Genomic DNA, 14,050 nt, shown 5'->3' on the forward strand with positions numbered 1-14,050 from the left:
TTGACACTTCTGAAGATCACAGACTTTGTAGAATGTCTGTCTAAGGTTTCCTCATGGTCAGATTCAGGTGATGCAGTTCTGGCAGAAAAATCACAGCAGTGACACTGTGCTCTTCTTGCACCCTGCCAAGGGGTTCACCATTGTGATTTGTTTCTATACTAATGATGTGCACTTTGATCCCATGATTAAGGTGGTGTCTACCAGGTTTCACCACTATAAAGTTAGTCTTTTCCTCCTTTCTGATTAATAGGTATTTTATGGGGAGGTACTTTATTTATTTATTTAGGCTGCACTGGGTCTTAGTTGTGGCACACGGGATCTTCACTGTAGCATGCAGGATCTTTCAGTTGCGTCATGTAGACTCTTAGTTGCGGCATGCATGTGGGATCTAGTTCCCCAGCCAGGGATTGAACCTGGGCCTCCTGCATTGGGAGCAAGGAGTCTTACCCACCGGACCACCAGGGAAGTCCCTGGGGAGGTACTTTGAAACTAGGTAAATATCCCATGCCTCATCAACTTTAATTATTTTTTATATCCGTATAGACTTATGGATTCCTGTATTAGTGAGTTATACGCCATTCCCATCATTATTTAAAGTGCACCTTGGCCCCAGCTTGACCAGTGAGAGCCCCTTCGATCTGTGTCCTTTCTGTATGGGCCCATCATTCTTTGAGTACGTCCATGTGCTTTCTGGCATGACAAGATATTCAAGGCTTGTCTTCTGTTCTTGCCTCAGTTCTGGAAATCAGCCTCTTCTCCGAGGAGTCTTAATTCATTTTAATGGAAAATGGTATTTAGAATCCAAGATCTGGGCAGTAGATGTGCTCATTCCTATTGAGATGTTGCTGCTCCCAGGCAGGGCTAAGGAATATATGTTTCTCTGCAAACACACACATACACAGATACACTCCTTACCCTTTGATACCATTTGCCAGGCTGCCATTCCCCAACACTCTGAAGAATCCCCCCTTACCCTGATCAGGCTGTGACACCACAGGCCAGGCCACCCTCCGTGGGGATGTCCTCCTCATTACTTGGCCCTGACCCCCACCTTGGGCCTTCATGGCTTCCTGCCCTCCATCCCCACCATGGACTCCTATCTCTCCACTCCACCTAACGACTTTAGGACCAAATTGTTTAGGAAGAGGAAGTGGAAGGGACAACCACTGACTTTGGTTGAAAGTAATTGTATTGCTAACAATCCTTTGCATATTGGGAACACTTGTGTCTGACCTATTAAATAGACAATTCTAATCATGACTGCCAGCATTTCCCCAATCTTTTGTCTCTGTTATTGTAATGAAAAAATTTTATGAAATATTTATACAGCCAGGATGCCGTCTTCCTTACAGCCACATCTACTTTGCAAATTCGCAGTTGTGTTTAGGCTGCCACCAGCAACCTTCTTGGCAAACATTGAGCAACTCCCACCACAAAAATTAATGAGTGAAGACAAGGTCTGTACACCTACTTAATTCCATGCTTCCGTTATCAAATTATAGGACTCTGGGGAGGTGATCCAGGGACAGCTACAGAAACCAGAAATGGAGTTTTGTAACACTGTGAACTGCCTTGTAGTGAATAATGAGATCTTTGGCTAGACTGTGAATATCAAGGAAATGGGCTGTGTCTTCTACTATTTTTTGTACCCCTCAAGGTCAGGTCCTAAGTATGATCTGTGTACGTACATATGTGATGCCTCCCGGGCTTGCTGGCCGACAGAGCTATGACGGCTTCCTCATGGTAGTGAGGGAGAGAGAGCGTGAGTTACAAGATCTGACGGACGCCTGTTGGGCTTTATCCTCCTTGACCTCCGTGTTCACAAATTGTTCTTTAAGACACTTGCTTCTTTGGCTGCTGAGCCACATCTCCTGTCTCCCTGGCTGCCTCGTCTTGGTTGCCTTTGTACTGATACATCCTATTTGCTCTGCCCATCCCCCACCTCTCCGACAGAGGACACTTATTGGGTGCCTTCCATGTGCCAGGCATTGTTACAGGTGCTGGAGATACTGCAAGGAGTAAAACAGACCAAAAGGCCTGTCCTGGCAGAACTGAAGGGAAACAGAAAACCTGCTCCCTTGTGTGTGTGTGATCCCGTGGTCCCACTTCACAGGAGCAACTTCCGCTGAGCACTGGCTGGTCCAGCAGGGCACATGAAGGGTTAAGGCAGCCTCTCTCCTGCCAGGTTCTTTTTTGGGAGGGAGGCTTTCTAGATGCTCATCTCTCTGGCCTGGCCTCCTATCTCATCTGCCAGCTTCCTGCTTTGCCTGCCCTGCAGTCCGTCTGCTACCCGTAGCCAGAGCCATCTTCATAAAGGGCACATCTTACCAAGTCACTCTATTGCTGAAAACCTTCGTGATTTCCCATTGCTCTGGGGACAAATCCAAATTCCTTCGGGAGCTGGCCTCTGCTTACCCTCCCAGCCCCTGCTCCGTTCACCTCCTCCCGTGCAGTGTATACTCCAACGGCACCGGAAGCTGGTTCCCTGCACGTACCTCCTTGCCCTCGCTCGTGCTGTGCCCTGGCCTAGAGCACCCTCTCTCCCCACACTTCTGCTAGTCTGACCCCTACTCTTCGTTCTAGACTCAGCCCCTTTTTCTCCTCCACCTGCAGTCCATGTGGCCCAGGAGCGCTCAGCACATGCAGTTATAGTTACCTATTTATTTTTCTGTCTCTCCCTGGAAGACGACACAATGGTAATTACGTGTTTAATGTCTGTCTCTGGGGGATGGTAAACCCTCTGTGTGCGTGGGCTGTGTCTGTCTCATTCCCACTGTATCTGCAGCACGCTCAGCTGGGCAAGGAGGAATAAACATACACAGTGCTTGCACCTTGCTACCTGTGGGCCCGGCCAGGAATTGTTCTAAGAACCTCACAAGCGTCGCTAAAATCCTCACCACAACTCAATGAGGAGCAAACGGTTATTAGCCCCTGTTTACAGGTGAGAAAATAGGCACAGAGCAGTTAATGATTCCCTCTTAAGTGTAGAGGCACGCTTAGAATCAGACAGTTTGCCCCAAAACTGTGCTCTGGACCACAGTGCCTGTTGCATGGATGGGTGGTGGATGGTGCCTGGACCCTGGGCATCGAGCAAGCACTTGGTGAATGACAGCTGTTGTTATTATCACTGTGGTGTTCACACTCCCAGGCATCCACGCCTCTCGAACGGGAATAGGATCTGTTTTACTCACCTCCGTATACTCAGCATACCCCACACGGTTGGGACTAAATAAATATTTCCTGAAAGAGTGAAAACCAAGTGACCCAGATCCTCAGAAGTATAAGGAGTAACTTATTTTATCATAATGACCTGATTCTACCTTCCTAATGTGTGTTTAAATTAAATTCCATTTTTTTATTAGGTAATACTTACATGTTGTGCTATTCAAAGTTGCAGAGAGTCCCTCTTCCACCAGGGTCACCCTGTGGCACAACTCCAGAGGGTACCATTCACATAAAATCGTGTAGCAGCCACTGCTCCTGATCAAGCCCCCATCTGCTCAGTTTCCCTCTCTACAGCCATCACTGGTGCCAAGCTCTTCTCCATCCTTCCAGAGCAGGTCTCTGTGCATTTGAACTGATCGGTTGTGTGTGTGTTATTCAATACAGAAGTCTTCACCTTGCCTTGTTCACTTTACATCTTTGGGAGTTTTTGCATTTGAGGCGTATAGAGTAGGCTTATTCTTTTAATGGTTACATATCATCTATGTATGGTTTAGATGGACGGTAGGGATGTACCATAGTTTAGCTTCTCCTCTACTTAACCAGTCCTCCATGTATTTAAGCAGCCTCTATTAGGTTGTTTCTAAATTGTTTCTATTATAAACAGTGCTGCCTCTGTGCTGGCATTATCTCATCCACTTTTGAACACATCTGGAGGTTATATTCCCAGAATTGGATTGCTTGGGTAAAGCAGAGGAATGACTTTCTAATGGTAGAATTTCAGTCATCTGTGACAGGCACAGATAAGATATGTTTACACTGAGGCTTTGGGTGTTTCAGATCCTGCTAAGGAATTGATTGGCCATGGGTCCTCCTCTCTGGCATATTCGATACTGGGGAATGATATTTGTGGGTTTGATAGTTTGTTATTCTCTAAGGAGAAAAGAGAGACCTCACAGCAGAAAGGTGGCTTCTTGGAGTCTGACCAAGTCTTACTGACTGGATCCCATCTGACCTTACTTCTAGAGTAAGACCTAGCAGGACAACGCAACACCTGGGCCACTCAGCAGTGAGTTCACGGAGGTCCTGAGAAGCCTGAGTCCAGGGATCAGTCCACAAAGAAACATGTTTGAACCCTGGCCCCAGAATCACCTTGCGGGGAAAGGGACAAGGCCTCTGATGTTCCTGAGGATGTGATTCCTATTAGCACCACAGGATAGATGATGGATGGGTGGGTGGATGGATGTAAGGTTGGATGGATACATAGATACATAGAAAATATCCATAGATAAATAGGTATTGATCAAGCAAGCATGAACTTAGACTTGCTTTTGAATTTGGGCTCTGCTACTTCCTATTTATGGAACTCCTTTGACTTCCCTGAGCCCCAGTTTCCTTGCCTATAGTGGGAATGTCTTCTTTGTGGGGCAGTGGTGGGGAGCCAGTGGTTGTAAACGAATGAGGGTGAAGGGCCCAGCACAGTGCCTGGCCCACAGTGCTCTCCCTATCATTTATTTTATGACTGACTTGCTCTGGTTGGTTACTGAGGGCATTTCTTTGGCAGGAGCCAATGAACATGTACTTCACGCTCTGTTTGGCCCCTGCCTTCAAGGGAACGACCCTGTTGAGTGGGGGTCCTCGACCTTCTTTCCCTCCCAGCGTGCACAGCCAGTGACATTAAGTGCCTGGCACGCTCCCCGCATGCACTGCACAGGGCAGGATTTCTACCTACACTCATCTATCTCCAGGCTAGGGAAGTAACATTATTATAGGAATTACCTAGATCCACTTACATTTATATTAAAACAATAAATAAAGGAAAGAAAAGGCAATTACCCTCAGATTTGGGTCTTCTGGCTACAATTTATTTGCAAAACAGCACCCAGCTTGCATCTGCTGCCTTATAGAGCAATAATGGGGAGCGAGGGCCCACAGATACCTGTGGGGTGTCGCATTTCGTCGGGTTCGGGGTAAACTCCACTCTCTCCTCCGGATGTGAAGTGAGGTCAGTTATCAGAGGGCTCTGGCCACTGACCCACATGGTTATGGAGTGGTTCTCTCTTCAAACTTTGCTGAATGCCTGGCTGAGGTGCTAAGCCCTCCACAAACCTCAAGGGAGCCACAGACATCCAGGACGTTAGCTGGTACCTTGGATGCTGGGCTAAAAGGACAGGCTTGCCAGGCCCAGCGGGGGCTTGCTCAGTCTGGCAGGCAAGCACAGGCTTGACCTGCCAAAGCAGCTGCTTTAAGCCTCAGTATCTTCAGCTGGGGTATGGAATCCAATCTCACCTGACCCTCCCGGCACCCCTACCCCAGCCCATGGGAACCGACTGTCCTCTCCTCTGTGCCTCCACGGCCCTTTGTTCCTGCAGCTATGAAAGCACCTGCAGTCAGTTTCAAATGTATCTCTACCCCTTCCAGGACAGTATCTTTATATTTTTTGTGTTAGAGATTTTATACAATCTCAAATTCTTCATGAAAATAGCCATGAGGTTTACATGATCTTCTGTCTGGGAGATGAGAGTTGAAAACACACATTGGTGATTTGGAATTCCATTGGGCTCGTCTCTGTAGATAGAAAGAACTGTGGAAAATCAGGCTTGTCCAGAACCTTCGCTGTGGACACTGCCCTTGAATCCTGCTTTCAACCAGCCTGCAGTCAGTCATTCAACAGACACGTATGAACTCCCACTTTCATGTCAGGCACTATGCTAGGCACGTGGTATATTTAGATGAGGAGGACATGGGCTGTGCCTCGGAGGCCAACACAACGTGGCTATCTAGCCCTAGATTTTGCTGACATGTTGATGCCTCTCTTTCTAGAGTATAAGAAGTCAATTTATAGGATTACTTTTTGAGCATATTTTCCTAGAGCTTTGAGACTATCTCTATATTTTAAAATTTACAGTTTTTATTCATTCACCAAAAATCACAGTATAAGACACTGTGCCTATAGTAGTGGTGAGAGGAGGGGATATAAAGAAGAAAACATAAAATCTCTACCTTCTAGGTCCTAAATCTAAATAACAGAAGTCATATGTAGACAGAAAATCTAGCCTATTAATTCCTTTGTGAGCTCACGTGGTATGCATTCGTTTCTTCACTTACTCGTAAGTAGGTTTGGTGTGTGCTACGTGCTTAGGCTGTGATAAGTGCTCTGGGGGCTGAGGAAGAGCCCTAAGTTATGGACTTACCCTCTAGGCACTCGGGGTCTCTCTGGGAGAGAGAAAGGGGGTTCAGGGTCAAGTAGAACATCAGGCTGACTGCAACTCCAGGCCCAAATCAGTGGCTCAAAGAATGCTTTGGGGGCAAGGCAGCTCAGCCCCAGCCAGCACGAGCCTGTTGGATACATCTTGGAGGTAGAAGATTCTGAACCAGTTCTGAGGAATGGAAAGGCCTTCTGGGAGGGAGGCAGGGAGGACATTCCAGGCCAGAGAAAGAGCATCTTTAAGTGTCAGGAATTTCTCATTAGAAACTGAGACATGAAGGGGATGGGGCTGGGCGAGAACTTGCTCCAAATAACAACCACCCCAGGACAGGGCCAGGAGCAGCCCTGGGCAGGTCGGGAGGCAGTCCTCATGCTGCATCTGCTGCCTTCCAGGGAGCTGTGCTTTCTCATCTGTCCCTCCCTGTCCCATAACCCGGATCCTCTGTGGCCCATCCAGGGATGACCTTCCCACTCCCCCTGAAGTCCCGCCTTCCCTCTGCTGTGAGGAGTTTGATTCTACAGAAGAAACCAAACCTCAGAAACATGTCCAGCATGGCTAGGGGTGAGTGGTGCTAAGATGTTAAACAAATATTCCCTGGAAATACCAGCCACGTAGGGCCCAGGAACTCCTGAGACGCCTAGCTTCTGCACGGGAGACGGAAAGTCAGAGCAGAAGGAGATTCTCGCTGGTCACTAATTAACTTCCCAGAAGGAGCGGGCACCTTGGACCAGACTCAGGTGTGAAGGCTATCACCAACCAGCTCTGCTTGGTCCCCACAGCTCCATAGGCAGAACCACCAACGACCTCCGGTGATGGAAAGGTTTTCCCTTCTGGGAAAAGTGCCCCCATGTTACGCCGCATTTTAATCTGCTTTTGATTCAGACCAAGTCTCCCTCCTTGGACCGGTGGCACCCATCTCCCTACTACATCCCGGGAGTGACGCCCAAGACTCTAAAAGGTCCTGCAAGAGAAAACAGATATCCAAATTGTCACTGACCTGGATCCCAGCAAAATTTCACAACGGGAAAGACTTTTCTGGTTCTGGTGGAGTCACCAGCAACACAGATTAAAATACTAAAGCAGGACAATTTTCCTTGTTTATGGACACGTCCGGCCTCTGTCGCTATTTGTGGGCCAACAATTATCTAGTCTTGCCTAACAAACGACCCCAAACTTAGTGGTTTAAACCATAATTCTGCCCTGAGGCTGGGCTCCACGGGTGTCCACTGGGCTAGACAACCAAGATGGCTTCTTCCTCACATGTCTGGAGTGTCCACTGGGATGGCTGGAACCACTGGGACTAGCCTCTCATTTCTCTCTCTAGGAAGCCCCTCTAGCAGTGGAAGCCAAACTTCTTTACGGAGTAGCTCAGGCCTCCGTGGGAGATATTCCAAGAGGACAAGCCCTAATGCACAAGCACATATCAAGCCTCTGCTTGCATCACACCTCCTAATGTCCCGTTAGCACAGCAAGTCATGTGGCCCAGGCCAGCGTCAAGGCGGAGGGGGCTCCTAATGATGTGAATACCGGGAAGTGTGCTTTACAGAGTCAGCAAGGAACAGTGGACCACAACCCTTTGTACACATGATGGACCAGCAAGCCCTAGCTCAACCAGGTCGACCCTGCTCACTAGAACCTTGGGGGGCCAAGGGCGCAGGTGGCTCCTTACTGGCTGTTGCCGTGGGCAGACTGTGTGACCTCTCTGAGCCTCATCTATTACTGAAAGTAACCACGGAATCTTCCCCACAGAGCTGATGTACATAAGATGCGGGACCCACGTTAGCTGCTGTCTGTCGTGGATTCTCCACAAGGAAAGCAGTCCATTTTGTGGAACAGCTGGCGCTCTCCAGCTTGGGACTACGTCTTCCAGGGCTTTAGATCAGATTAGGAACATTAAAAGGCTTCTGCTGCTGCTTCTTCTTTTTTGTTTCTCTTGTTATTAAGTATTTTTTAAAAAAATGAAAACATTGATTTTTGGGTAAAAGGACTCAGAGGACACACTTCATTTCTCGCCACAAAGAAAAAGCTGTCGTGACCTTAGGTGGAGCCCGAGACAGCAGACCATAAAGTAGCCCCAGCTCGTGTGTCCACCGTCCCTCCAAAAAGGCACAACGGAGCCTTCTATTCCAGGTCCTGTTACTAATGGGGACGACGCGGGGACTTTCTATGACCAGCAGTAGAGATGAGCAAAACCGAAACACAGTGCCTTCTGAAGTACATTTAATTAAAAAGGAAACAGAGAAGCTTTGTGCACGTAATACCTCGTGATTTATGGTATTAATCCAGTTTGCTCTTGAAACAGGCTTCGGAGGTAAGAAAGGTGTGGGGAGGGGATGGGCGGCCTCTAGGCTGGCTGAATTCCCTTCCCTCACTCCAGATTATTTTTGGAGCACGCTGGGCTTGCTTGAGCCGTGCAGCCAGCTTCCTTGAGCTTTCGGCAGCGGGGGGTGTTCAGTTTGACCTCCTTTGCAAAGTCTGTAGCATTGGCAGGCTCTGTAGGGTTTGAGGTAATGAGTTCCAGGCAGTTAGAGCAGGAGCCAGTCCCAGACTTTCCCTGCAGAGGGTCACATCTGCTTCACTACCCCATGCCCAAGGAGGAAGATGCTGGAGGTGATGGTGGACCCATCCCGGGGAGGCCCGTGCCCGCAGCCCAGTGGTGACCTCAGAGGGACACAGGGGTCATCTGTCTGAGGCTTGAATCCTGGCTGTGCCACATACCAGCTGTGTAACCCTGGGAAAGTCACTCTATCTCTCTGAGCCTTACTCTCCTCTTGTATAAAATACAGATGGTTGATTACACATGTAAATTACTTAGCACAGAGATCCTGGTACATAATAAGCACTCAGAAAATATTAGCTGACAGATATTATTGCAGAAAAGAAATGTCCACTTGCTGATAGAGCATACCTGGCATTTAGGAGATTTGTCACCACGGTTATTTCTCCAAAAGAGTATATTTTTCTTCGGGATGATCTTTTTTTTTAAGGAAATAGTCCTTTTTTTTGAAACATAACTTTTCTTGTTTGTTTTTCCTCCAGTTACAGTTTTCCTCCAGATACCTATTTATTGCATAAATTCTAGAATATTGAGGGAAGCACAAAGGAGAACATTAAAATCACCTACCATCTTGTCAGTGGAGATAGCCGTGATTAACATGAAGATGTGTTTCCTTCTAGTTCTTTCTCTCATCTCCTTTAAAAAGGAGAATATGCTGAACATAATGTTTTGTTACCTATTAATGTTCCTTTAATGGTACATCCCAAATATCTTCTAATATCTTTAAATATTTCTTCTGTACCATAATTTTAAATGTCTATACAAGATTCACTGAATGAATGTAACTCCAACCCCTACTTCCCGAATACCGGTGTGTTAGGTAATTTACACACAGGAAAGGACTCAAGGAGTTCTCTTTGAGGTAGGTATGATTACTGCCATCTTATCCATGGGAAAACCAAGCCCTGGGTCACAGCACTGGCCAGAGGCAGAATCAGGATTCAAACTCGGGTTTGTTTGCCTCCAAAGCCAAAGGACTTCCCATTCCAGAGGTGGGCTGGTTGCCCCCGGGGGAGACTGTGGCGTGCACGTGGGGGTCTTCCTCTAAAACTCCAGTAAGACTCTCTCTTTGGAGGAGAGTCGAGGATTCTGAGCCTGCCCAGTTAAGAACCTGCCTAGACAAAAGAAGTGAACGGTCTCTTGCCCAAAAAGGACACCCAAATGGCCAATAAAGCATACAAAAAGGCACTCATCTGCATTACTCATCAGGGGAATGCAAATCAAAACCACAGTTCGATGCCACTGGAAAGGCTGGGATGAAAAAGGCAGAGGCAACACCAAGCGTTGAAGCGGGTATGAAGCAACCAGGAACTCACGCGCCCCCTGGTGGGAGTATAAATCGGTACAACTGGGATCGGCTGGGACCTGGGACCGTTTGCTGCAGTGCTGCAACGCTTGCACCTGGACGAACGTCCCCTCGAGCTACAAAATGCGAAGACTAAAAATAACTGTGTGCATGCGCAGTTGGGGCAAATTCTGGACAAAAGATAACAAAAAGACCGAAAAACCCAACTGCCACTTCTCAAGAGCTGGGAGCAAAAACAGGGAGTCAGGAGCAAAAGCAGGGTACTGTGCATGACCCCTGCACTCAACGCCACCAAAAGGGTGGGCAAAACACCTAAGCCACAGCTCCGGCCCAGACCCTAGACACACCCCTACCCTCACCCCATGTAAGGAACCAGCTTACCCTGCGTCGGGAAGCGAGCAAGGGAACCTGTTACTTATTGTCGTTCCCTCCTGCGGCCGCAGGGGCCCCAATAAAGGGGCCAATCACCAAACCCAGAATTTCTTGATTGACCTCTTATCAATTTCTATTGATTGGGGAAGGCCAAGAGCCCTGGTCAATATCACAACCACTTTGGAACCTGCTCAGCCGCATCTACTAAAGCTGAGCAATTATATTTCCTACAACCGTAGGTATGTGCCAAACAGAACCGTGCACACGTGTGCCCAAAATGCATGTACTAAAGGGTTCACGGAGGCACCATTTGTAATAACCTGACACCGGAAGCGATTCAAATATCCATCAGCAATAGTTTTAGGTAGATGCATTGTAGTAATGAGTATACCACAGAGCAATGAGAATGAACCCACTATTGGTGAGTGAAGGAAGGTAGACTCAAAAGACACATACCGTATGATTCCGTTCTAGGAAGAACATGTACGAAGGACAGGCAAAAGGAATCTGTGGTGTTAGAAGTCAGGGCAGTGGCTATCCCTGTGGGGGGCGTGTGGAGGATGATGACCAGGAGGGGCATAGGGGGTCCTGGGATGCTGGTAACACTCTGTGTCTTGACCAGGATGCCGGTTCCATGGATGCGTTCATTTTGTGAAAGTTATCAAGCTGTACACGTACGTGCGTTTTTCTGTGTGTATGTTACGCTTCAACAAAAAGTTAAAAAGCCTCTACAAGAAGGAACTGACTGCATTCTTCCCTTCTCTCACCAAACCCAGGGCTCCAGCCAGCCAGTGTGGTGGCCCTGCCCAGGTCCCTTGCTCCGGCCTTTGAAAAGTTCTGCCAAGTCAACAGTGGCCCTCTGCCGCTGCTGGGCCAAAGTGAGCCAGGCAAGTGGACGTTGCCTGCCCTGGGTGCTGTCCCAGGTACCAGGTAAAAAACCTGAGTTTTCGGGGTTAAAGCTTGGGAGTGGCCAGATGCTGCAGCCAGGTGTGTCTGTCACCAGGAACCTCTCTGTCCAGCCTGGGGGACCCCATGGTGCCTGGCATGGAGCCTCACTCATGACTGTTGCTTTGGAAGGGGCTGCCGTCTTCGCATGTCCACTCCTACCCCTGTCCCCTGCCCCTGCCTCTGCCCTGGGAAAAATCTTTGGGACTACCAAGAAAGTCCAGCCCTGGACAGGTGGCACTGCCATCCGTCCACTTCATTGCCCAAGCTAGAAACCTGACTCCACAGGATTAAGAAGGATATAAAACCACCTGCAATTAAATCCAGAGACAGACATTGTTAATACTGTCATGAATGTTCTCCCAGACTTTTTTTTTTTTTTTTTTTTTTTTTTGCGGTACGCGGGCCTCTCACTGCTGTGGCCTCTCCCGTTGCGGAGCACAGGCTCCGGACGCGCAGGCTCAGCGGCCACGGCTCACAGGCCCAGCCGCTCCGCGGCATGTGGGATCCTCCCGGACCGGGTCACGAACCCGTGTCCCCTGCATCGGCAGGCAGACTCTCAACCACTGCGCCACCAGGGAAGCCCTCCCAGACTTTTAAAATACAACATATGGAATAAATGGCCCTACTGATTCTGCTTCCATAGTAGCACTTGGGGAGCCCACATTTCTCCTGCCCTAGCTCAGGCTCACATCTCTCTCCGAAAATCCTGTGACGTCTTAACTGTTCTCCTTGTCCCACTCTTTCCCTCTCCTATTCTCCCAACCCATCCCCATCTTCTCTCCCCCTGGAGTGACTTTTTCTACATCTGATCACGTGACTCCCTCATTTAAAGTTCTTTGGTGTAGGGACTTCACTGGTGGCGCAGTGGTTAAGATTTCGTGCACCCAATGCAGGGGGCCCGGGTTCAATCCCTCGTCAGGGAACTAGATCCCACATGCATGCCGCAACTAAGGAGCCCACATGCCACAACTAAGGAGCTCCTAAGACCCAGCACAACCAAATACATACATACGTACATAAATAAAATATTTTTTTTTAAATACAGTTCTTTGGTGCCTTCCTGTGGCTTGTACCTTACTTGATATCAGGCCTGTAGTGACCAGGCCCTGGCTCAGTACCTAACCCCCTCCGACAGTCCAGTCATCCCCAACCATCTCCTCAGAGAAAAAGTTCCCAGGAACATTCTTCTCTTATCATTTGTGGACTCCAGGGGTGGGAGGGGCCTTCAGAGCCCCACCTGGGTCCGAGGTCAGCTCCTTTGCGAGCCCCTCCCATGCTGCCCTCTCAGCGGCTCTTAAGGCCTTGATGCCTCCATGCTGTTCACATGCCGCTCCCTCTGCCTAGGATGTGCTTTCTCCCTTGTCCAGCTGGTGAACTCCTATTCAACCTTTAGGACCCAGCTCCAGCCTCTCCCCATTTGTGGGAGAGAATGGATTTCTCCCTTCTCTGAGTCACTCCTCTATCTAGGCAGTTAGCACTCACTGCTCTGTATTGCTAGCATCTGATTTCAATGGAGCCTCGCCTGCCAGTGTGGGATTTCAAGCTTCTTAAAGGCTGGCCGTTATCCTCTCCATCACTATAGCCCATCACCTGGCCTGTGCCTGGCACGGAGGAGCGACTCAGCAAAATGGTTTTGGAGTGAATGAAGAATAGGCTTATGACTGAAGACTTTCAACCCTGTGGAGGAGTTTCTCTAAGAGAGCAGAGAAAGACCTTTCCACTGCTAGCACTGAGAGCTTCCTTGTCCCTTTGGTCTGCGGGCCTCGCCTCGATGGCAGAGAGGGCACCATTGTCCTTTTCTTGCTGGTTTGGCTGGTTTCTGGTTGAGGTTACAGGAAATATAATAGGGTAGAGGCAGGGGCTACAGTATATTCATGCTGATTTGATAGTTTCCAGTCTGGAAAGGATGAAGGATGTTGAAGGATGCCAGCAAGGCCCCCTGCCCAAAACTGTGCTCACCACCTTGGTGCTGGTGTCTGAAATTTCAGCCCCAGGTGTCCTCTTCTCCCTCCCCAGTCCTTTTTAAAAATGCATTGTCAGAGTCCATACCGAGTCTGGGGCCTATGAGCTTTCCCTTGTGTCTCCAGGATGGGCTGTCCCAGTTCTGGAAGTATGAGTTCGGCACCTGCACGGGCAGCCTGACCTCGCTGGAGGAGTCCTCGGGGCAGCTGAAGGACATGATGGCCTTCCTCCTGGGCAGCAGCTTCTCCCTGGAAGGGGCCTGGGAGAAGGGGGGACTCCCCAGAAGGGACTCAGCAGGCCACGGCCACAAGGGTGCATACAAGGTAGGGACGCAATCCACAGGGGCAGAATGACTTGAGAACGTGGGTTGGGTCATCTTGTATTTTCCTGCAGTGGGGAGAACAATGGTGCAGGAGGCAAGAGACCTAAGCTCTGGCCACTTTCTAGCTGGGCAATCCAGGACAAGCGGTTAACCTCTCTGGGCTTTTTTTCCTCATCTGGAAAATGGGACCACCAGCCTCTCCCCTGCCTACC

At 49.0% G+C, this 14,050-nt stretch overlaps 1 protein-coding gene across 1 annotated transcript in view; it reads left to right on the forward strand.

The window, feature by feature from the left end:
* Positions 1 to 6,829: 6,829 nt before the first annotated feature.
* The window catches only part of DGLUCY (D-glutamate cyclase), a 47,156-nt gene continuing 39,935 nt past the window's right edge, over positions 6,830 to 14,050 (forward strand). The window contains exons 1-4 of the mRNA XM_027120865.1: positions 6,830 to 6,932; positions 11,383 to 11,536; positions 11,626 to 11,641; positions 13,657 to 13,828. Coding sequence (XP_026976666.1) covers positions 6,830 to 6,932; positions 11,383 to 11,536; positions 11,626 to 11,641; positions 13,657 to 13,828 — 445 coding nt within the window. The remainder of the gene's footprint in view (positions 6,933 to 11,382; positions 11,537 to 11,625; positions 11,642 to 13,656; positions 13,829 to 14,050) is intronic.

Source organism: Aethalodelphis obliquidens, unplaced genomic scaffold (assembly GCF_003676395.1).
Source record: "Aethalodelphis obliquidens isolate GAN/ISIS:26980383/991018 unplaced genomic scaffold, ASM367639v1 scaffold21, whole genome shotgun sequence".
Classification (NCBI taxonomy): Eukaryota; Metazoa; Chordata; class Mammalia; order Artiodactyla; family Delphinidae; genus Aethalodelphis; species Aethalodelphis obliquidens.